Here is a 24,469-nt window from a genome sequence, read left to right as displayed (position 1 = left end):
TATATATATGTTGGAGCTTTTTCAAAATGGCAGTGAGTGCGTTGGGGCTGTTTCAAATGGAAGGGAGTTAAAGGGACTTTTTCAAACGGTATGCTATGGGTGGGGCTTTTTAGCTTAATCACTATTGAAAGAAGTGAATCATCTTAAAAATATATCAACTGAAACTAACAAATCTTTTAGGTGTATTTTGAGTTAATGGCAATAGTCCTTTTAGTTAAGTATAACACATCTTTCAAATATTTAGGTTTCCTTCATAGCTCCCTCCAATATACCTATCACCAGTGCATACATAACCAGACCCTATACATTAGCTTAACACACAAATGCAATCAAAGCATTCTACGTTGACGCTACCTAATGTGAGTTAGTGTTGCTTTTTAATGCATACTAAAAATTTAATTTACCGGTATACGCGATATATAGCAGCAGCCAGACAGTTAAAGCGCGTTAGGCTTGAAAGTCCGAAAAATCTGTCATTATGCATGTAAATCACGCGATCCTCGTACCATCGATAACAATGTATTGATGGGAGATCAATAAGTGTCGGCAAATGTAGGGTTTGAGTGACATACGACAGAACATTGAATGTAGTACTAGTGTTTGCATGTAAGTTAGACATACAGCGTGCATATACCGGTAAGATGTAGGCTTCAGTTTTAAACATAAGCTGAACTGACCTATCTCCGGCACAACGTTTAATAAAGTATACTCTTATATTGGGAGAAATTAATTACACATACAGATTTAAATCATTCATTTAGAACAAGGAACAGAATATAAATTTGTTACACTCGTTATATAAGCATATTTAAACGTAAGACTACTTGCGATAACAAAACAACATCATACTAAAATAAATATAACACTGTTGCATATACGTGTCTAAATAACGTTTTTGAGTAAATATTACACGAAACTCTGACATTTTCTTTCTCTCTTTCACACACACACACACACACACACACACACACACACTTTTCTAAACTCTGTACTAGGACTTTAAAATGTGATGGGATAAATAGTAAATAATAATTTGTGAAACGATGATGTTTGTTATGAAAACTGAGAGAAAAGTATCAAGAGCAAGCATTTCTCAAGACGATCTGACGCATATAATATTCCGCCAACCAACTATATTCCATCTGTGATGATGGCATGGACGGCAAGTCGATGTTACGCTTGACTGAACAGGAGTTAAGACAACTGAAATTAAGTCTCTGAATCTCAATAAAATATTACGAGAGACACATCAGTGGAAGAGAATACATATTCTTGGTTTATATATATATATATATATATATATATATATATATATATATATATATATATATATATATATATATATATATATAAGTAATTTGCATGCTGAATATCTCCGTTAAAATTTTGGAAAAGAACATGACACATTTTTTTTTATTGACCTTTATTGAACCAATTTAATAATAAGTTACTTGCTGGTCGGTACATTTATGACCGACGTACCACGAAGGCTCACAGTCATCCGCTAGTGACCAAACCCAAAGTTTTTAAAGATCGGCTTCATCTCTCTCTCTCTCTCTCTCTCTCTCTCTCTCTCATTTACCCTTCTGCCCTTCTGAGGGTATAAATTCTGAATACTCACCGATATATTGATAGTTTATTATCTGCGACAAATAAGTAATTTATAAATACATGTTGGCAGTTTCAAAAGAGATCTGTGTCGCATTGATATTTAAATTTTGGATCAATTGCTTGATTGATGATATGAGCTGACGTCTTTCTAACCAGTGGGTGTAAATGAGAAATTACATGACACGTGGCTGGTTGGTAACGTATGTATGACATTGAGCCTAAATGTCTTATAATAATTACGCTCTTAATCTGCATATTTACAAAGCATAAATAAAATGATGCATTTGCACGTAGATTCATAAATGGTTATGACACAGTTTCAATAGATTCGGAGAAAATAAATAGGCATTTAATAGATCATACGGTCTGTTCTTCTGATTTAGTACCTGTTTTGTCCTACCTACTGCTATCTTAACAGACTGAAACTATTTTTAAGACTTCAAGAGTAGCTGCCTGGAAAGCATGCTATATTTTGCACCGTCGTAGCTAAGTAAGAACCTCTGCTATCTGATGATTTCCTATCCAGTTTTTTAAAAATAGTATGCCTACGTTGGGTTGACACGTATGTTAGGAGTCTAATCAATTTGTTCCAAACACTTGGCCCTTTTTGTCGTGGTTTGCCAAGTTTAATCCAATATCTGTCTTGATTGTAATTTGATCGAAGTAAAGATCTTCGTTAAACAATTTGTTAGCATAACAGTTTAAAAACAAAAAATGGCCCATGCTCATTGAAATACTTCCGTTATCATTACTTCCGTTTCGGAGGTGCGCAGTTTATGCACTTTATGGAACTCTTCCGTTTCGGAAGTAAGTAAATATTGCAGGTACTCTGTAATCCGATAATGCATAATTTAAAGTGATGAGGTTTGAAAAACACCAGAGCTTATAAAGTCTGAGAGTGGTGTTGAACGAAACAGAAAAGAAATGATCGTCCGTGTGACATTAATACATTTTTAGGCTTTATTTCTTCCCTTTAATTAAAATAAACCATATTGACACATTCAATCAATCGAAATGAAAGTTTTAATGTTCACTCTTCCATTTGTTAAAAGAAGAATAAACAAAATAACATTTTTATCGGTCACTTTGTTAATAAAGGTTTGCGTGTGATTACCGATTCTTATATGCTATATGTTCATCCTTGTTTTAACGCATATATGTATAATACGATGGAAACAAATATGAAGAATGTTATATTATGTGTGAATCGATAGCACAGTTTTCATGCAAGGGCTTTTCATAAAATACGGTGACTGAAACTGAAACTGGCTTGAAACTCAATCAAGGTGTAAATTAAACCAGACCTTATTTAAAGAAACGGTAGTGCTTCTATAAAAGTGTAAATAAAACTAGGCTTTATTTAAAGAATCGGTACCGTTTATATCAAAGTGTACATAAAATCAGACCTTATTTAAAGAAAATGGTACCGTGAATATATTATGTCCTCCCCTGCTTTTCTGGATCTATTTTGGTTTCAATAGTCTGTAACAATTATGAATTTTCAGGGTTAATCAATTGTTCTACCATCTGGTGTTCAACTTTCATTGCCTTTAAAACATACTTAGTTCGCTGTTCAGGTAAAGAAGACTAACTTAGAACGATTCTGCTACAGGTTTCTTGTACACCGTGTGTGTGCGTTTGTGTGTGTGTGTGTGTGTGTGTGATTTGGATTTTTAACGTAACTTTAACACTTTTTCAGTCATATCGCTACGATATGTATGGAAGTTTGTAGTGATGTCAGAAACTGGGACATCATGCCGCAGATATATAGTACAATCGTGTCCCACTCAGTCACATTATCCTGATACCAGGTCGACAAGGCCTAACGCTAACCTCTTAATGCTGAGCGCCGGGAGAGACAGCGATATGTTTCATCTATGTTAAGTCTGTGTTATGAGTCGGCCAGAGTTAAAACCCATGACCTACCGCATCCGGGTCGGACGCTCTAACCACGTAGGCGACCGGAGCAGTGTGTAGTGTTTTGTAAGAGGTGGATATATGTGTAGTGTAGTGTAGTGCAGTGTAAGATGTGGATATATGTATAGTGTAGTGTAAAAAGAAGATAGATGTTTAGTTTATGTACCATATATTGTCATATTTATCTAGTGATTAGAATAATTACAAAAGTTGTACTTTAGTTTTCCTTAAGTATATTTTATTGCAAAACTTCCAGTGGAACTGAAATACATTCTTTTAAGTTAGAGGGTCGTCTCATTACGCATTATAAAAATACAACGCTCATCGTGATGGAACGTCGAAAAAGACAAAAACAATATAAAGCAAATATGAGAGAGCGCGTGCACGTGAGAGAGAGAGAGAGAGAGAGAGATGTGCAGGTGATCACTGTCAAGATGTTTTGTTATCTCTAATCTTCTTTTGAACATGGAAATGTATTGTTTATTTCTCCGAATGGTTATAGTTACACCATTTAAAAGCTACTTTGGAGCAATAACTAGAAGAAGGTGATTTACCTTAGAGCTCAGTAAAATAGACAAAGTAGAAATGGTGAACCGTTTCACTGCGTCCATATATTTAAACTGGAAATGTGAAACTCTAGCTTGACATAAATCAGCGAGAAGGCGCTAAAACCGTAACGGAGTCTTCAGTTTATGGTATCCATGATATATGTCTTCCTCGGTATTAAACTTGAAAAATTGCTTAAAAGACTAAAGAGACAATGTACTTCTGACACTCTCATAAAAAGCTCATCCCACTATGATGGAAAAAAAGACGTTTTCCAGCTGAGAGTCTAAAGTTTTGGGGATAGCAAGTATTAAGAAGTATGAAATTATAATGGGACGCAGCGAGATCTAAAAATGGAGTAAGAGTTATTTCAATCATTTATGTGTATAGTTATTTTTTATATAAGTATTGACAATTATGATATTTTTGAATTTATTCCTTTTCTTCTTTTAGTATGTTGTTCGTATCCAGGGTTAAAAGTAATTGCCAACAAGCATCTTCTGGCTCTTCGGTATCGAACATTGCTTGTTTTCATCAACACTTTACGAAATATTCAGATTCGGATAGCGTACAACCGCTCTTCTCACTACTAGCATATGCAAAACAAGTCTCATATCTAAAACGTAGGGTTTGATAAATATCCTGCTTCATCTGCAAAACGTTTTAATTTACGCGAATTTGCAGATCTGGCAAAAACACTTTTTAAAAAAAAAAGTGTAATCGATATGAACAGACCACTTATTATGGTAAGAAAAATACAAGTAACACACCAAGATGATAATATGACTAAATGAAAGTGAGATTAGCATTACAGAATCTGAGGTCAGGAAAGGTAAAATAAAAAACGATATCAGCATTTTGGAGATTGAGTACCTTAAACCCCCGCTTGGATTTTTTTTTTGTAAAACTGTGTCCTGATTGTGATTAATTACCATGACAATTTATAAAATATATAGACATGAATAATGAAAATATGAAATATTGACATAGAATTGAAGTAATTTATTGAGAATTATCTTCAATATGGATCAAGAACAGTAATGACCCGAACACAGATCCCCATGGAACACCCGTACTGATAACATTTTCATCGAATAGAGGCTGTAATCATTACTTTTGGTTTTCCTTTGCTAACAAGTAATCTTGAAACACATCAGTACATTGTCAGATGTACCATTGTGGCATAGAAATGATACAATAATCAAAAGAGAAGACTGGACTGGAAGATCAAAAAAAAGATTATTTGTGTGAAAACAATTGTAAACAAGTTCAAATACATATCTTCCAAAATCTTACCAAGCCAATTTCATAACAAAATCGATCGACAATTCGAAGGTAAGTGAGGATCGTCCTTTTTCCAAAGGAAATGCATGGGCAGGTTTTCAATAATCAGGGAACATTTCTCATTAATAGAGCGATTGAAAATGTAGTACAATAGTTTTATAATGCATGCAATTACATCCTTAATTATTCATGGCTGATTGTATCAATAAAGGCAGCTGAATTAATATAAATACTATTAATGTAAAGAGTGCATATGAAAAAGAAAAACCCCACTCGCAATTTCTCTGAAACGTTCATAATATAATGTGTAATTAAAGGTATATATAGGGTTATACATTATATACATGTAGGTGAATAATGAAAGAAAGCATCGTGGAAAAGAGCATCGAAGTTGAAGTAATTTCTTCAGAATTACAGTTATGTTAGTAACAGATCTACGCAAGCTGCATTCATATTTTGTTCTGAGTCGTCGGAAAGAACGAGTTTGGTATGGCGTAGGAATACACCACGGATCTGGCCGAGACGTGTTTGTAAGATATATTAACCAAATTCTTTCTTCCGACTCAGCGTAAACCACGAATGCCCGCTTTTTACGCTTTCAGTGAAGGCATCTAAGTATTTCTAATCTTGGCGTTTGAAACGGAAATACCGATTTAACAGTTCAAGGATGTAAGACTAAATAGGTATATAATAAAATTAGAAATCGGAACATGTAGTTCATTGATACAAACAGCCATGTCCAGATGTTAATGTAATTCATAATTATATAATTCCAATAAACAAATTATACTTTTCATTCGGCTTTTAGCTATTCTTATATTTTCAATTACGCATTACAATACCGTTTATTGTTAGTGATTCTCAACTCCAGGGTGGTGAGGACGTTCTGGAGGGTCAGAGAGGGTCATCGGGATTTTTATTATTATTATTTGAGGCTGGCAAAACTTATCAAAATGTAGAAACTGGTTCGTGAAGCTGTGAAAAAAATATTTTCTAAAGTCTCAGCCAAAAATTGTTGGGAACCACTGCTTTACATGAAAATCGTCTTGTCCCCACAAGCACAGAGCGCATTATTACACACATTTCATATTGATATAAAATATTGATTAATAGACTGACATTACTTTATTGTAATAATAATATAACTGATTGATCATTTCCATCAAACAATTACAACGAAGGAACGCATTTTGTTTAATTTGGCAAATAAGATGTGCAAAACCAAGCAAACGACCTAGTAAGCAAAATGACAAGAACGCAAGAGAGCTGATGAAACAAGAAATATGTAAACAAGCAAACAACAAAGCAGGAAAAGAAAGAAAGAAGTGTGTTAAACGAAATAAAACTGGATCACGTTTTTCCTCTTTGTTATCACATTTGGAAATTGTTCGTACTGTTGTCTGCAATCATGCGGATGACTCATTTATTTGATTCCTGCACTGTTGTTTATGCTGCTGCTGGTGCTGTTGTTATTGCAATGTACATAAAGGTTCGGACTATGTGTGGACGCTACCGCCAACGGAATGCCTGCCTAGTCAATGGAAGTTGGCAAACTCTTATTTTGAGCCCGTCTAATTTACAAATTCAACCATTGCTGTTCAATCAATCGGAATAATAAAGTACAATTTTTTAGTATTTGTGAATATGAAATTAACCCCACCCTCTAGTACTAAAGATCGTCTTCTTTCCTTGTCCGTACAGGCTAAGAAAAATAAATTCATACAGTTCTAGAGGTAACTGTCATTTCGTAAATCCCTGTAATTTACCTTTTCGAGACCTTTTATTGACCTAATTTAGATGTTTAGCTCGTGTATAATACATTAATACATTTCTAACTCAGACATAAGACACGTCCTCTTCGATTGTTCGGTTCTTCATAAGTTTAAATGCATGTTATTAACCTCAACCCGACAAATATTCCTATCAAATAAAGACAAAATCATCAGAGACAGAGTTTATGGATTATCGCATCCAATTAGGATTTCATTTATTTTTAATACATGCTTCTCCACATAGTGTAACTAATTATGAAATGCGCAGGATATTGCGATATAACAATGCGAGTATAGAGCATTATTAACGTAGCTAATACCAAAGTATGCAATAAACTGGATTATTATATGCTCATTGTTTTCTCCGTTAACTTCACATTGTCAGAATCTTTCAGTATTTTACGATACTGAACTCGCGCGCAACTTCATATTGTACTCATAAAGGAACTACTTTCTATTATAAACAATGGACGCAGATGGCCAGCATTTTTTCCCCCCACATTATGATTTCAACTATTCAATGACAGAACAGAAACACACTTGCAGATGTCAACACGCTTCTCCCTTGCTATTTCATTCCGATGTATTTCATGTAGAATTTTCACAGATGAATCCATTCCATAATCACAAAATTTCGTAGAATCGACAAAAATACCAAAATCTTATCGTTCCAGATCAAATGGAAAATTTGTTGCAATGCGCATTCATTTACAATCTGAATCTAAATTTCAAATTTAAGTAGACCAAAATGCCGTTTTCTTTCAAAAGTTATGTCTGGCGCGTGGCTAAGTCAAAAAAAATTCTGTTTCCTTGCAATTTCCGTAATAAATTATTATTATTATTATTCCTGCTGCTCTTGCATTTGCCATTTGTAGAATATATAGCCTGTAATCATTTTCCTTGTCTTTCCTCATGTTTGGTTAAGACGAAATGTCCGCGTTGGTTCGGGTCTCGGGCTCGGCCTATGTGGGTATGTGAAAAAGCTTGTCAGCAGCTTCCGGTGGGTCTGTGGTCCTTACCGGGGATTCTAGGGTTTCCTCCACCAGATATACTGGCCGCTATGTATAACTTATCATGTGCTGAAAATTGGCCTTAAGTCGATGACACCAATAACAACAAAGACGACGACGAAACATGACTTACATAATGGATGCACGAGATATGCAGAGCACAATCTCTTCCCTATTTATCTGCAGTGAGCTAAATAATGTATTCATATGTGTCCTATACTATTCACAGTCTTATCTCGTTAATCTGGCAAAGAGAACATGCTGGGGAATAAAATATCCGCTGTGCAAACAAGCAGGTTTTCATAAATTACTTTTGTTCATACCGCAATATTACAACGATGGTAGTTGAATCTGATGTTGGTTATCATAGCTATACTCTGTAAATGGAGGCTAGCTATAAGGGTGTTTATTGACCAATTCGTCTTGAACTTTGCAGGAGTGATCACAATAACCGGACAAAAAAAAAAATTCCACAAAACGTAAAATCTATACAAGTCCATACATTCTTAAGTCTTTAAGTTCACTGCGTACGAATGCCGATTTTCAGAATACAAGTTCGTATGATAAGTTGCGTATACATTATGTTATAAGACACTGATCTTCAGGTGTCACCTACTGTTTATACAAGTAGTCGTTTTATTATCCGTGTGGCTTGTTTCGAGAGCAATACTTGCAATTCTTGTAATCACCGACACCGAAGACGGCGATATAACCGTAAAATGGAAAAGATACTTAATGATTGATGCCTCCACCCACCAAAAAGAGAAACCATCACCAATACCGACACAAATCTACAAAGTCAGAAATATCTGCGGACTGTGGAGAAAAATTAACAGGTGCAGACATCTTGTTTCAACTTCCTTTGCGCGTTGTTCACATTGTGACGCATTTTATGGTGATATCCGTTTGACAGAAAACATTTAGTGTTAACTTGTTAGTTAGCGGATTTGATGTTTAGAATGGCTGTGGGGGGGGGGGGGGAGGGGGCTGACGTAGGATAGACTGTAACTTTCCATAGGCGAATGGCATGCTGATGAAGCATATTCTACCCTTCTGTACGAGTGCAAGTTAATGAGACTAGTGCAACGCCATAAAAAACTACCTTTTTGCATACTTTGTTCCTTTTAATTTTGTAAATTTTTTGTGTGTCGTGTTTTGGCATAGGAACTACATGTAAAATTAAAAGAAGTTTCGAACTCCTGTTTCGCACCCTCTTTCCTAATATCCAGCTGTCATCTAACGTCAGTAATACTTAGAAATGAACAATGTTTATGTGGTCAATGGTGAATTTTCTTTGTTTCTTTATTCTAACACGTGACAGAGATTAAATAGGTCAGCCATTTGCAAAGGAATGTAATACCGAGAAATATAAACATGGAATAACTAGAAATATTTGTATGTGGTTCAAAATAAATTTTCTTTCTTTTCTTCCCAGTGCATTCTCTATGAACGTCATATACTTTAATTCCGCATTCAATACCTGTCAGCGAATATACGATTTGAATTACCGAGACTTTCACGCAGTATGTTTATGGATGCGTTAAGGTGAGATTTCGACGGTAGTGATGGTCAAGAGGTTGAAAGGTCATAGGGTGTTGACCTTGATCTTTTTGCAAAGTAACCTGCCAATCATGATTGCCGACACAAATAATTTGTTGATTGATTGTCATCACCAGGGGTGAATGACACTGATTTTGCCAGAGAAGAACAGAACATAACTTTATTAGCAGAATGTTCCTCATGACACTTTGGCGAACACTTAACGGTGTAGTATTATTATTTATATTTGCGTATATTTTAACTGTTCAATCACACACACACAACAGTACAGAGAAAGCTAACTTGAAGATTTCGTCCTCACACAAAGGTCTTCATCTGCAAACTGACCGTCAACATCACGCGATGGAATGATGAGCGATGTTAACAGGCCACATTTAAAGTGTCAATGCAATAGTGGAGGAACTCAATCTACATATCAATAAATACCAAATCGTAAAAATACATTCCTCAGTACCATCCTAACGCCAAATACGTTAAAAGACAATGTATCTGTGGCACGGAAGAGTTGGAAAATATTTCATGCAACAGAATTCAAAACTGTTACGCACTCACACCATCATTGGCAATGTATGAACATACGATGTTTTTATTTTACTTACCTTTATCACCGACACGAATTCCAGGTATTTCTACCGAAATACTGATCAGAAATAACAAGCTGAACACTGCGGATTGAATGGCCTCCATAGTTCTTTTAAAATGACTTATTTACGATATTTACGAATCCATACGTTTACGCAATAGAACTGATGTGTACCGACAATCATGACATTGTGGTTTGTAACTGGTAAATTCTGGCCGAGTTCGAACTTAAATAATGCAGCCAGGTGGGACTGCCAACGTTGAATTCCCGGTAAAACTAATAGGTATATATTTATACTCACATCCGGAAAGCAACTTATTTTATTAATTACTAGAAAACAACAGTCATGAGGTAACACCAATTTATTTTATTACTGCAAAACAGCAAATCATGAGGTAATAAAAACGATGACACACATTAATGGTTCATTGGTTGGCACAGCTAATTTTAATACTGTCGTATTCAATTTGGAATCATGTACTGTTCAGTTGCACAATTGTCTGTGCAAACTCTTGAAACGACGCTACTGTCGAAATCGCACCGTAACGCATCCATATAAATACTGCGCAAAGAAATCGGTACTTCAAATCGTATATTCGCTGACAGGTATTGAATACGGAGTTAAAGTATAGGACGTTCAAAGAGAATGCATTGGGAAGAAAAAGAAGAAAATTCATTTTGAACCACATACAAATATTTCTAGTTATTCCATGTTTTTATTTCTCGGTATTACATTCCTTTGCAAATGGCTGACCTATTTAATCTCCGTCAGATGTTAGAAGAAAGAAACATAAAATTCACCACTGACCACATAAACATTGTTCATTTCTAAGTATTACTGACGTTAGATGACAAGTGGATATTATGAAAGAGGGTCCGAAACAGGGGTTTGAAACTTCTTTTAATTTTACATGTATTTCCTATGCCAGGTCAGACACACAACGAATCTACAAAATCAAAAGAAACAAACAATGTAAAAAAAGATGTTGTTTTTTATGCCGTTACATTAGTCTCATTAACTTGTCTTTTTTTGCATTCGTACAGAAGGGTAGAATATGCTTCATCAAAATGTCATTCGTCTATGGAAAGTTACAGTCTATCCTACTTCAGCCCCCCCCCCCCCCAGCTATCTAAAACATCAAATCCACTAACTGACAAGTTAACACTAAATGTTTTCTGTCAAGTGGATATCGCCATAAAATGCGTCACAATGTGAAAAACACGCAAAGGAAGTTGAAACAGGATGTCTGCACCTGTTGATTTTTCTCCACAGTCCACGGACATTTCTGACTTTGTAGATTTGTGCCGGTATTGGCGATCCTTTTTGTACATTGCAAAAACAACAACAACAACAGCAAAAGCAACAGTACGAAATTCAAATGGATAATTGCATGATTGCCAACAACATCAAGAACAATTTCCAGATATAATAACAAAGAGGAAACACGTGATTCAGTTTTATTTCTTTTAATGCACTACAACTTGGTTTTTTGCTTTGCTGTTTGTCTACAGATTTCCTGCTTCATCGGCTTTCTTGCGTTCTTGTCATCTTGCTTACTAGATCGCTTGCTTGGTTTTGCACATCTTACTTGCCAAATTAAAAAAGTGCATTCTTTCGTAGCAATTGCTTGATGGAAATGATCAACCAGTTCTATTGTATTACAATAAAGAAAATCAGTATATTAAATAAATATTTCATATCAATATAAAATGTGTGTAATAATGCGCTCTATACTTGTGGAAGACAAGATAATATTCACGTAAAGCAGTGGTTCCTAACCTTTTTTTGCCGAGACCTTAGAAAATAATTTTTTCGCAGCTTCACGAACCAGTTTACACATTTTGGTAAGTTTTGCCTACCTCAGCAAAAAAAAGTTCTGGCGACCCTCTGTGACTCATCATGAAGAACCACTGACCGTAAATGGTGTTGTAATGTGTAATTGAAAATATACGAATAGCTAAATGCCAAATGTATAGCATTATGATTTTATGGAATTATATGATTATTAATGTTGTGAAGTGTCGAATTTTTAATTTGAATGCATTGAGCATTAAAATGTTATCGCCTTTAAGCCAAAAAAGTCTTTGTGAATGGTCACTTCGACCTTTCTTCGTTCACCCCTCACCCCTCATGTCAGTGTAAACTTCAAAGGGGCAGCATTCCAACACAGTAAAATTGACGTGGGTATCTTAACAAGGTCCTTGGAAAGTAAACATTTGAGCTACCAACCCTAACCGCTTGATAGGAATCTATGTCCACTTATCATTTTTTTCAAAGGGAAATTGTCACACACTGTTGATCACAGATTCCGAGCTGTCTAAAGCTGATGAAAGGAATTATTTCTTTGGGGAAAATTAGGGACCGCTGTCTACAATTGGGCAGAATAAATTAAGGCGTGCACTTTAGAGCAATCAGACTTTAAATTGACGACCTTATTCCAAATTCTTTAGTTTGAAAATCTCCTGAAAGAAGAAAGAGTTTCGATTCCGTGGAAAGTATAAAGAGATCAGTGCTTTCCTCGTGAAACAAGGAAGGGACCAGGTGGCCGTCTTGTAAAAAGCAAGGCATGTTTTAGTGCTAGGCCGCATACGTTCTGAAAGAGAACAGCAATAAGGTACTCAATTTTAGTTTCACGTAATATTCTATTATTTGATTGTTGGTTTTATGCACATTGTTTCCTATGACTAGGTTTCCATATCATGTATCGTTATTCAGTTCATGGAAATGTGTTGATGCTAAAGTTATTATGCACTTTATTTTATTCAATTTCTTGAAAAGTGTTTTTGCTAGAATTGTTGTGCAATTTACCTTTTAATTATACAATTAGTTCATTGGTAGAATTGATTGCATGCGATCCAAATGTTCATATCTTCAGGATTTCATAGGGTTATATGAAATAACTTCTTTGTTTGTTATGACGTTGCAGACTCTCACGAGTTAACAATAATTACCTAATTATATCTGATTTTGTAATGTTTGAATAATCTTGTAGATTAACGATTGCTGTGAGTTACAATTTGTGAATTTCATGCAATAGTAATCGAACATGTAGCAGCATACATAAAATGATACGGTAATATTCGATAGACGCTCATGTGGTAATTTAAGACATGCCGCTGGAAACGAGGTAAATGTCCTACCGTACTAAATCAGAATTTACGCAGTGTGTGGCGCCAATATCCTCTGAATAACGTAAGTGAATTATATGTACCTCTAGACAGTGTGGTATAAATAATTATGGGGTAATTTTGTCCTTTAAGGAACAGCTTTCTGATAGAAAGACATGACAGTCTGAAGACAGAAGTCCGGGGGAAAGAAGGATCGAAGCCGGGACAGTGTGAAGACAGAAGTCCGGGGAAAAAGACGAGGTCAGAATAAAAGGACCAGGAAGTCCATGAAGAGGCAAAGCATAGAGATTAGGAAGGATGAACTAGGATACGTTGATATACGATCCAGACAGAAAGGCGATGCAAATCGGTCGTGGACATTGCGCTCTTTTCACCTCTCGCTATGATGATGAAATAATCCAAATTAGAAACACCTGTTAAATTCTACTAAAATAATCTAACTTGAATTGGAATTGCTGTTTTTAACTTGTACTAATTAAATTTGTTATTTATTGTCAAAGGGGGCTCGTATTGCATTATTTCTTCCCAGCATTCTCGCTCAGTTCTCTGTTGGAATTCCATTCTTCTTTCACTCCAGCCGGGCTATAATATCGAGGGAGGTCATCCTCTAGATAACGCCAGCCAAATCCAATTAACCACCCATCTTGCTAAAAGGGCGACGTTACAAATTTCCTTAACGTCTGGACATGGTTCTTTGTATTAATGAACTACATGTTCCGATTTCTAAATGTATTACATATTCGTTTAATCTTACATCCGTATTTCCGTAACGCCATATCAAAACTAACTTTTTTTCTCTGCCGACTCAGAACAAAATAGGCATGCAGTTTTGCGAATATATGTTACTGACATAACTGTAACTCTGAAGAAATTATTTACCTTCGATACTCTTTTCCCTCCATCCTTTCTTTCATTAGTAATCTACATTTATATAATTTATAACTTCAATTTCAGAGAAATTCTGAGTGGTGATTGTTTTTTTATATGTACCTTTTACATTAATAGTATTTATATTAATTAAGGTGTCGTTATTGATACAAACAGCCATATCTAATTAAGGGCAGTATTGCATGCATTATGAAACCATTGCACTACATTTTGAATCGCTCTATTAATGAGAGATGTTCCCTTATTATTGAAAACCTGCCCATGCATTTCCTTTGAGAAAAAAAAAGGCCGATCTTCACCTTACCTTCGAATTATCGATCGATTTCATTATGAAACTGGCTTCGTAAGATTTGGAAGACATGTATTTTGAATTGTTTACAATTGTTTTTACATAAATACTATATTTTTCAAGTTTCAGTCCAATCTTCTTTTGGTCAGTGTACCATTTTTATGCCACACTGGTATTTATGACAATGTACTCAAGTCTTTCAATATTACTTATTAACAACTGTTTTGAATTAGCGGGTAGTGAGTGAAACGGTTGTACACTATCCTAATCTAAAAATCTTGTAAAGCTTCAGATTAAAACAAGCACTGGTCGATACCGAAGTGCCAAAATATGATTGATGGCAGTTACTGTTAACCCTGGATAAGAGCAACATATTACAAGAAGAAAAGGAATAAATTCAAAAATATCTTAACTGTTAAAACTGATATAAAAAAACTATGCATATCATTGATTAAAATACATATTACTCCATTGTTAAATCTGGATGTATCCCATTATAATTTCATACTTCTTAGTATTTGCTATTCCAAAATCTTTAGACTCTCAGCTGGAAAACGTCTTTTGTCCATCGATATAAAATAGTGGGATGATCTGTTTATGAGAGTGTCAGAAGTACATAGTCTCTTTAGTCTTTTAAGCAATCTTTCAAGTTTAATACCGAGTAATACCGAGGAAGACCGAGGAAGACCCATATCCTGGATATCATATACTGAAAACTCCGTTACGGTTTTAGCACTCTTCCCGTTCATCTATGTCAAGCTCAAGTTTCACAGTTTCAAATTAATTATATGGAAGCAGTGAAACGATTTCACCATTCCTATTTTGAGTGTCTATTTTACTGAGCTCTAAGGTAATTATTGCCCCAAGTAGTTTTAAATGGTGTAATTATAACCACTCGGAGACAGAAACATTATATTTCCATGTTCAAGAGAAGATTAGAGATAACAAATTATCTTGACAGTGATCTCATGCACATCTCTCTCTCTCTCTCTCTCTCTCTCTCTCTCGTGCACGCGCTCTGTCAAATTTGCTTTATATTTTTTTTTGTATTTTACGATGTGCCATCGCGTTCAGCGTTGTATATTTATAACGAGTAATGAGAGGACCCTCTAAGTTAAGAAAACGTATTTCAGTACCACTGGAAATTTTTGCAATAAAATATGCCCAAATGAAACTAAACCACAACTAATGTAATTCTTCTAATCATAAATTAAATATGACAGTATATGCATCATAACTTTACGTCTATCTACCTCTTACACCGCACTACATAATAAATCTAGCGCCTCCTACACAACACTACACACTGCTCCTATGACCTCCGTGGTCAGAGAGTCCGCCTCGGATGAGGGGGGTCGCGGGTTCGAACCCCGACCGAGTCATACCAAAGACTTACATAAAGGAAACCCACTGCTGTCTCGCTTGACGCTCAGCATTAAGAGGTTAGCGTTAGGCCTGGTCGACCTGGTGTCAGGATAATGTGACCGTGTGGGACATAATTGTGCATGTCGGCGGCATGATGACCCAGTTCTGGACATCACTATAAACTTCCACACATATCGCAGCTATAAGACTGAATTTCTTTTAAAGTTACGCTAAAAATACAAATCACCCACCCCACACACGGTGCTATAAGAAACCTGTAGCAAAATCGTTCTAAGTTAATCTTCTTTACCTGAACAGAGAACTAAGCATGTTTTGAAAGGCATTGAAAGTTGAACACCAGATGGTAGAAACAAATGACTGACCCTGAGATTTCATAATTGTTACTGACTGTTGAAACCACAACAGAACCAGAAAAGCGGGACAGGACAAAAGATCTGCACGGTACAGTTTTCTTTAAATAAGGCCTAGTTGTATTTACACGTTGATAGAAGCGGTACCGTTTCTTTAAATAAGGCCTGGTTGTATTTACACGTTGATAGAAGCGGTACCGTTTCTTTAAATAAGGCCTGGTTTTATTTACACGTTGATAGAAGCGGTACCGTTTCTTTAAATAAGGCCTGGTTTTATTTACAAGTTTACTGAAGCAACAGATTACTGTAAGAACCATCATTTCTTAAAAGTAAAAAATGAAATAAGGTATCAAGATAATACAACTGGGGAATATTATGTGATCAAAGTTGCCGTCCTTATAGACAGATCTATAGCATACAAACAATATAGCATCACACATATAGCATACACAGGACTTAGGAGATCTCTGGTAAAGATCACTCAAAATATAAGGGATGGGAATCCGAAATGGGATATTAAATTCCAAAGCGGATGAACAATCCTCTAGAAAACACTATGGACCATAAATACTCCATCGAAAACTTTAGTTTTTAACTAAAGTTTTAATCAAAATTATTTTTTATTTTTTTAAAATGCATATACGCCTTAGGGGGACACGTGAGCACATAAAAACACTTGTTTTTTTTTTGGGGGGGGGAATATGGCGGGCATCTGTCTGTTGCCCCCACCTCCCCCAAAAATTCTTCAGTCTATTAAGGTAACAGTAGGTAGGACGTAAAAAGTCCTGAATCGGTAGAATAGATCGTATAATCTATTAGATGCCTATTTGTTTTCTCCGAATCTATTGAATATGTGTTATGACCATTTATGAATCTACGTGCAAATGCATCTTTTTATGCTTTGTAAATATGCGGATTAAGAGCGTAATTATTATAAGACATTTAGGCTCAATGTCATACATACGTATCAACCAGCCACGTGTCATATAATTTCTCATCTACACCCACTAGTTAGAAAAACGAAAGCTCATATCATCAACGTTTAAACCTGAGCGTTATTTGCGTAGCCTATCAGTCAAGTCAATCGTGAGGAAACTATGTGGGTCCCGGTGTCATCTCCGAAGATATTTCAAAACTAATCCCACGTAAGGTCGATGGCACAACAGGCCTATTGAATGTTTGCAATGCCATGCACGACAAAAGAACGAAATATCACCAACATGTTGCACTTGTCCCGGATTTCTTTCCCCACGTATATGAATCGTTTGATCAGATAAATCAAGTCTGTGTTTTTGTCCCGTTCATGTGAAAATATTATGGCGGGGTTTTCTTGTCGAACAAGCATCACATCATCGTTCACAAGATTATTGTTCTCAGGGTTAAGATCATCACTGACAGGGGTTTCATCAATCATTGAAAGAACTCAATGGTGTATGACGAAGACGTCTTTGACGACGCAAGCGCTTCCGTGAAATCCATGAGAACATTAAAACACAGCGCATCGTACAATCACATACAACTGGTCCCATTTTAACCATTACATGATAAGATTCAATAATAGTTGAATTTTCACGGATCCATCCCTGCCTATAAACAGCGCCCAAACTATATACGGAAACAATGAATTTTCAGTTCTTTCAGAACAATGCTTGTAAGGTCGATGCTTCACCTACGCAGAAAAGTCAATGACGGAATAATCTTCCATTTTTCTAAAAGAGGGGCTTTTTACATGTTCGGTTTTTCTCTTTCCTTATGTCGTATTGTATGTGATTCTTTATATATAATTTATTAGCATGCCTTCTTATTGTTTGCAATGCAGCATGAAAACCCGTACTGCAAATCCAACTCAGTTTCAATGCGTAATGACCAAGCCGCAATCGCTAAAACTTGTGTGTGATGTGGACCAAAACTTTTTACCTCTGGGAGGAAGGGTCAATGTCTGTGAAAAGGTTTCCGCCCTAACGAAGCTACCGAGGGAACCGTGAAGTAAATATACTCGTGAAAAACATATCCCTGTACAGAATCACTAAGGGCCTAGGACACGGCAAACATACCACTGCATACTAATCGGCCAAAACCAAGAGAAAAAACTGTATACCGTATTATGTTGCATGTTACCGACATGAACACCAAGTGATATACGTGAGCGCCAAAGTTGAGGTAGGTCTAATCCATGATTCGAAACTAATCGCGGGAAGAGGTGTTGAAGACTGCAGGAGGCATGAAGGTCAAGATTGCACTTTTGAGGTGAAGCCTCTCAGGAACAAAATCCAGTTATTGGAGCTAAAGCACACTTACATAAAATAACATGGATGAGAAACTAGCAGCCATTTACTACACTCTACGTGTTTATTGAAAGGGTGAAGCAGCCGTTATAATGTTAGCGAGCGCGGCAACTGTGAGTAAGTGTTATGGCAGATTTCCCTTCGATAGATACATGTAATGGCGCCCTATACAATTTACCAGGCTGATCGGGAACGCGGATGCACGTATAATTACGTATAAATACGTACTAACCGTCTTAGATGTTGCTAGTAGATAACAGAAAGTTGAGCCGTTGATGTCCAAAGAGTCTTAAAGCGTAGCAAAATGCTTTTAAATGTATTCTAAGAATGTTGACCGCTAACATGGCCGTGGATTCTGTAAGTGGATCACGGTAAAGAAGGTCTCAGACATGTCAGCAAACATTGCGTTCAAGCCACAGTGAAACAATTTAATTATACATTTGCTGAATGATTATTATACGCAGGAATTGTTGATGAATCGTGAAGTGCTCTTCTGAGAATGGGTGAAAAATCTTCGCTACAATGAATTTTAGTCACTCACGGGAACGTTTATGGATTCCAAGTCATCGGAAATGACACATGGCACTTTCATCTTCCGTTGCATGCATCATCGACATTGAAACTTTATTTTCGTGATGCTTACTGTACCGACAAAACCATTCGTGGAAAATATTTTGCGCACACCTATGATACCGCGCAACTGAGGCATCATACTGTTCACATTTCCATGTTTCTTAATAATATCAGATTTATAAGTCTAATCCGCTCGCGTGCATGTGAATTCAGTTGAATTGGGCTATGGCTTTTGTTCCAAACAAACACACTTTTATTGTCAGTAATGTTATAAAACTCAATTTTGATCTGGTTATGTTTGTATTTTAAGCATGATATGTATGACCGCTCTCAGCATGCCGGCTGACACGATCGCCCATTCAAAACACCGGTTTCATTACTTTTCAGATTTATTACTGTCAGCTGTGGAATACATGCTGTTTAAAAAAAATATAACTCAATCCACTGAACGGCTTGCAGAGGGATATATGAAGATGAAATTCCAATTATCTGGAAAACATCCATCCTGAACCTCATGTAGAGCATTTTTCAAAGTTTTCGACGATCTTTGTTTAGGTTTTATTAATTTCATCAGTGATGGCTTTAGTGTCCGGGAGATTATAGATTGCTCAGAGCCTCCTTTAGTGAAATAACCAGGCATGGTAAATTCCACCTGGAAAACAATGTCCACCTTATATTCGGATGACATTGCCGTTTCACCCAGATGCCTTGATATTGTTATAATTCCTGTACGCATTTTCGAAAGAAGCTTCACATCATGCTTGGCTTTTTTATGCTTGGGATAATTTCCAGGTAACCTTATAGATCACGAGAGCACTTGTGTAACTTGAATTCTGGAAATTTGATTATTTGAAGGCTAAACGCATCAGCCTATTCAGCAATTGTACGTGTGATACGATGATGGGTTTCCTCATCAGCGACCACATGTGTGATTTCAGTTTAGCAATCTTAATAAGTAGCGAAGCTGTCTCACGATCGAACGCTGCTCCTCTGGAGGGAGAGGAGGTCCTAATAGCGTGTCTACGTGTCTTTGCTATACCTCTCGATATCCTCACACCACGTTCTCGTGCGGATTCTTTGAGTCAGTTCATTTATGGCGCTGCTTCGCAACTAGCCGTGGTTCATCTGTGGGAAGTTGTCTCACAACCAACCGTGGCTCATCTGGAGGAAGTGCTAATAATTGTAAGTATACCCGCCTTACGCACACCGTTTGGTAGCCTTATTCCATGCTCTCGCGCAACTAGCCGAAGTTTATTCACTGTGTGTATACCTTATTATAATGGAAAAACATTGTATAATTGCTTATCTACCAGTGTAATAAAGTTTGCATGAACAGCAGTTGCTTGGACCTTTGACAACATCGTTGACTTTTTCCGTGATGGGTGCGTTCTCAAGTCTTTTCCGCCGCTCACGATAATACTCCGGCATCAGATCCAAATAGTACACAAAGCTGATTACGCGACTTGGTTCAGATACCACACTTAAGACGCGGTCGAACATCCAGGCCAACACGTAACTCAAGCAAGTGGAATTGATAATATCCAAAACGACACGTTCTGGTACCGAGATCTTGTTTTCTGAGGTAGATGCCTTTGAGACGATCGGATCATAATTGTATTGAAGTTATTCCCTTTACGCACATTTGTCCGTCAGGGAAGCGCGCTGCAGAAAATTGACGCATACATTTTGTTGCCGTGCGTTTTTTGACGCAAAAATTTTGCATGATGTGATCAGGATTTATTTATTATCCATTACATTGGACGAGGGGTGGCATCGTGTATACTTAGAGCATATGCATTGACTAGTTCCCCGCTTTGTTTACTCCCTGTGTTGCGCTCCTCTATTGCGGATTGCAACGCAGGGAAGATACAAAATAAGGAACAGACTAGCATAGGCATTGTTATTACAGAGTAGATTCCCCTAATCTTGCGAGAACTCATGCGATTTCCATCGAGCTCAGCAAGATGTCTTGACGTTTAACATCAATGCTTGTTGCACTAGAAAGTGATCTCCAGATTAAAACGTCGTGCACTAAGAATCATTAGTGAAGAAAATGAAAGAAACAGAACGCAAAAGAGTAACTGTGAATCGAACTTAATGAACAATGGAGAAAATAATTCCCTTGACTGGAATACGGCACATCCATTAGGATTACCGGTGTTACTTCTAATTGCGAAGACTGCAAAGTGAATAATCCTATCGTGACAGGGTTTAAGAATTTTAAAAAAATCTGCCCTCGTTTGGCACAATATATCTGGAGACACATTAGAACCCAAGACATTCTTTCACAACAAATAAATCAGTAAACTTGCCGAGACAAATGCGTTTATTTGGATTACACTGTCAGAGGGTCATTACAGATTTTGTCGGTTTTTAACTTTACTGCAATAAAAGAAAGTGTAACTTATTAGAAACAAGATGAATCATTTGCCGCCTTAATCTTTGGATAAATTTGTTTTAGGACGAAGTACAATGAAACCGATGACAGTACACATTTTATGACAAGCAGTAAATTAACTGCCATTTGGTTAAAAAGATTTATTAGGCTTTTTGTATTGGCTTATATGTAATGTGTTGGTCTATATTATTGCTTCAAAAAGATTATAAGGAGACTGTTAAAAGTACGACTTTAAAAGAAAAATGAAGTAATAAAATTATTCTTTGAATAGACAGTGCATTCGTTTGTTAATTGTGCCTGTTGGTTTATTTGCATGTTTAGAGAGAGAGAGAGAGAGAGAGAGTATGTTGTGCAAGTTGCAATATCCAATTTCAAGCTGAAAAAGTACGAGTCAGATGAAAATTTGTCAGTACATTTTTGACCCCAACAGCTTTTTAACCCTCAGTTTTACACCCCTAGGGGATGCACTGATTTTATATATATATATATATATATATATATATATATATATATATATATATATATATATATATATATATATATATATATAAACAAATGGAAGCGGTTAGTCTCTAATTGAAATTTAGATTGCTTCATACTTCTGTCATACTTCTGTCGGTATCGATTTTATCATACATCCCGCTTCACCTACTTTTGTATCCAGACAACAGAGCATAATCGAAAGGATAGTAGGCGACTGTACGGCCACGAATTGTACGATGGTTGTCATGGTGATGGTGATGTACAGTATTATATCAGGCTCTGCTTTATAAACAGGATCGTCTTCGCAAGGACAACCGAATATGTGAGGTCTTCGCAAGGACACCCGAATATGTGAGGTCTTCAAAGGGATACTAAATATGTAAGGTCTTCGCAAGGACACCCGAGTATGTGAGGTCTTCGCAAGGCCAACTGAATATGTGAGGTCTTCGCAAGGACACCCGAATATGTGAGGTCTTCGCAAGGACACCCGAATATGTGAGGTCTTCGCAAGGACACCCGAATATATATATATAAATGTATTGAGATCCACCATGTCCTTATTGTCTAGTGTGCAGTAGCATAAAGCAGCAAACAATAATTTTGTTCATAAAAGAAATATGGAGAAAAAAGAAAAGTGGTGTACATGATAAATTTACCTATTTGAAACACAGGCGTGATATAGACCAAATACGAAATTCAACGGAATCTGTAAAGAACTGAAAAAGTTTCGCAAATATTTTTTAAAATAATACAAAGAAAAAAATGAAAATAATGCATTCTTCCTAAATTATATGCAAATAATAATTGAATATAACTGCGAAGCAGAATTCAGCAGGCACTATTGTGCTAATCTCTTTGTATTTTTTGTTAACTCGTGCCCAATAACTTCTTAGGCCGAATTTGCTGTTCACCTAAAGCTGAATATATTTGTCATTTCAGACTAAGGACGGTACATGTGGTCGTGGATCACAACCAAGTACTCAAAACCAAGTCTCACTAGGTATTTGTACTCTTTAAAAACATGAGGTAAGTCTGAGAGAAAATCTTCGTTATGCGAGCGCTGGTTTTCCTAAAGATATTTTAAAATAGTAATCAAAATGATATACTTATGTCTGTTCTTTTATTCAAGAGTTTTCTGTGTTGCCTCAGTTGCTGTAACAATTGTTTGGGTTGATTCGACAATTGCTTTCAGTAACTGCTATGTACCCTCTGTAAATTCGACGTGATCTTCTTGTTGCATCTTCTGTTTGACAAAATCACGTAATGATTGATATTTCTTAATTTCCTGCAGTCGTTCTCGAGCTAATTTCTATGTACGAGTTTCCAGGGTAAGCGCAGAATCACTCATCATTATTATTACAACAACGATTTAATTACAGATCGCTGAGTCAGCCAACATAAAAAATTTCAGAATTTTCAACATCAGTCACTTGGGCGTGGCAATCTTCTTTTGCTTTTTTTTCTCCAAGAATGTAACTATTAAATCAGCATTACCGCAGGTAAAATGGAGACTCTCACAACGGGGCCATGATGGGGATGGAGGGCGTAATTTTTGGTGCTACCACGGAACAATAACCGGTGTTAGTAATTTTCCATTGAGCTCAGAATGTACCAGAGTGGTAGAAAATCATGCTGTATACATATAATAGTAATTTTCCGTTGAGGTCGTCATAGACCACACATTTTGTTGTTGCCCCCCTCCCCAACCAGATTTTAATACAATCCTCAGTGACACTCCCTAGCTATCAAATCAGTATTGCTGCGGGTAAAATCAGCACTCGTACAGGTCTCGGATTGTGAAATAGTTACTTGTTTTCCCCGACCAAAAATAAAGTTCGATCGCAACTTTTTGGGTCGGATCGCCCCCTTCTGCTGCTCACAAACTTCGTGTCCCGCCCACGGCCAAGTAAAAAGTGCATAAGGACATAGAACACAAATAATTTTACTATATGTTCTCTACATTTGTTTCTCAATACTGACCTTTCCAGGAAAAGAAACACAAATACTTCTGAAAGACTACCTATACCATACAAGTCTATGTTATTGTAGCGATAAAATTTTGTTAGCATCAAATCTCCAGAGTTTCGTATTGCGCACTTACATTAGCTTCTCAAAATTGTAACACCAATTTCCAGTCTTGCATGGAATACATCAACATCTATTGTCCTATCACTATTAAATATGGCCAATGTTGCATCAAAGTATAGCTACATCCACATTTGACTGAAATCCAAAAACATATAAGGGACTTCTTGTGCAAAAAGAAAACTGAATGTCTAAGAATCAGGGGTGATAACTCTCAAATAAAGTCATAGAACATTAACACTGAACTTGGCCAATGTGGCCAATGTCACATAACAAGCTGCATACCAAATTTGACTGAAATAGAAAAGAAAGAAGAAGAA

General features: G+C 36.4%; 1 protein-coding gene across 4 annotated transcripts in view; it reads right to left on the bottom strand.

Annotated features, from left to right (window-relative positions):
• The window catches only part of LOC149776333 (plexin domain-containing protein 1-like), a 46,372-nt gene extending 35,806 nt beyond the window's left edge, over positions 1–10,566 (bottom strand). For 2 of the 4 annotated variants that reach the window (XR_016416297.1, XR_016416298.1), the window contains exon 1: positions 10,300–10,566. Coding sequence is in view for 2 of the 4 variants with exons in the window: in XM_089942844.1 (XP_089798970.1) it covers positions 10,300–10,387 (88 nt within the window). In the remaining 2 variants the exon portion in view is untranslated. The remainder of the gene's footprint in view (positions 1–10,299) is intronic. The other 2 variants (XM_089942844.1, XM_089942846.1) reach the window with 1 other exon arrangement.
• Between the last annotated feature and the right edge of the window lie 13,903 nt (positions 10,567–24,469).

Source organism: Sinohyriopsis cumingii, chromosome 18 (assembly GCF_028554795.1).
Source record: "Sinohyriopsis cumingii isolate HCF-2022 chromosome 18, ASM2855479v2, whole genome shotgun sequence".
Lineage (NCBI taxonomy): Eukaryota > Metazoa > Mollusca > Bivalvia > Unionida > Unionidae > Sinohyriopsis > Sinohyriopsis cumingii.
The sequence above is the reverse complement of the archived record's forward strand: the minus strand, read 5'-3'. Positions and strand labels throughout refer to the sequence as shown.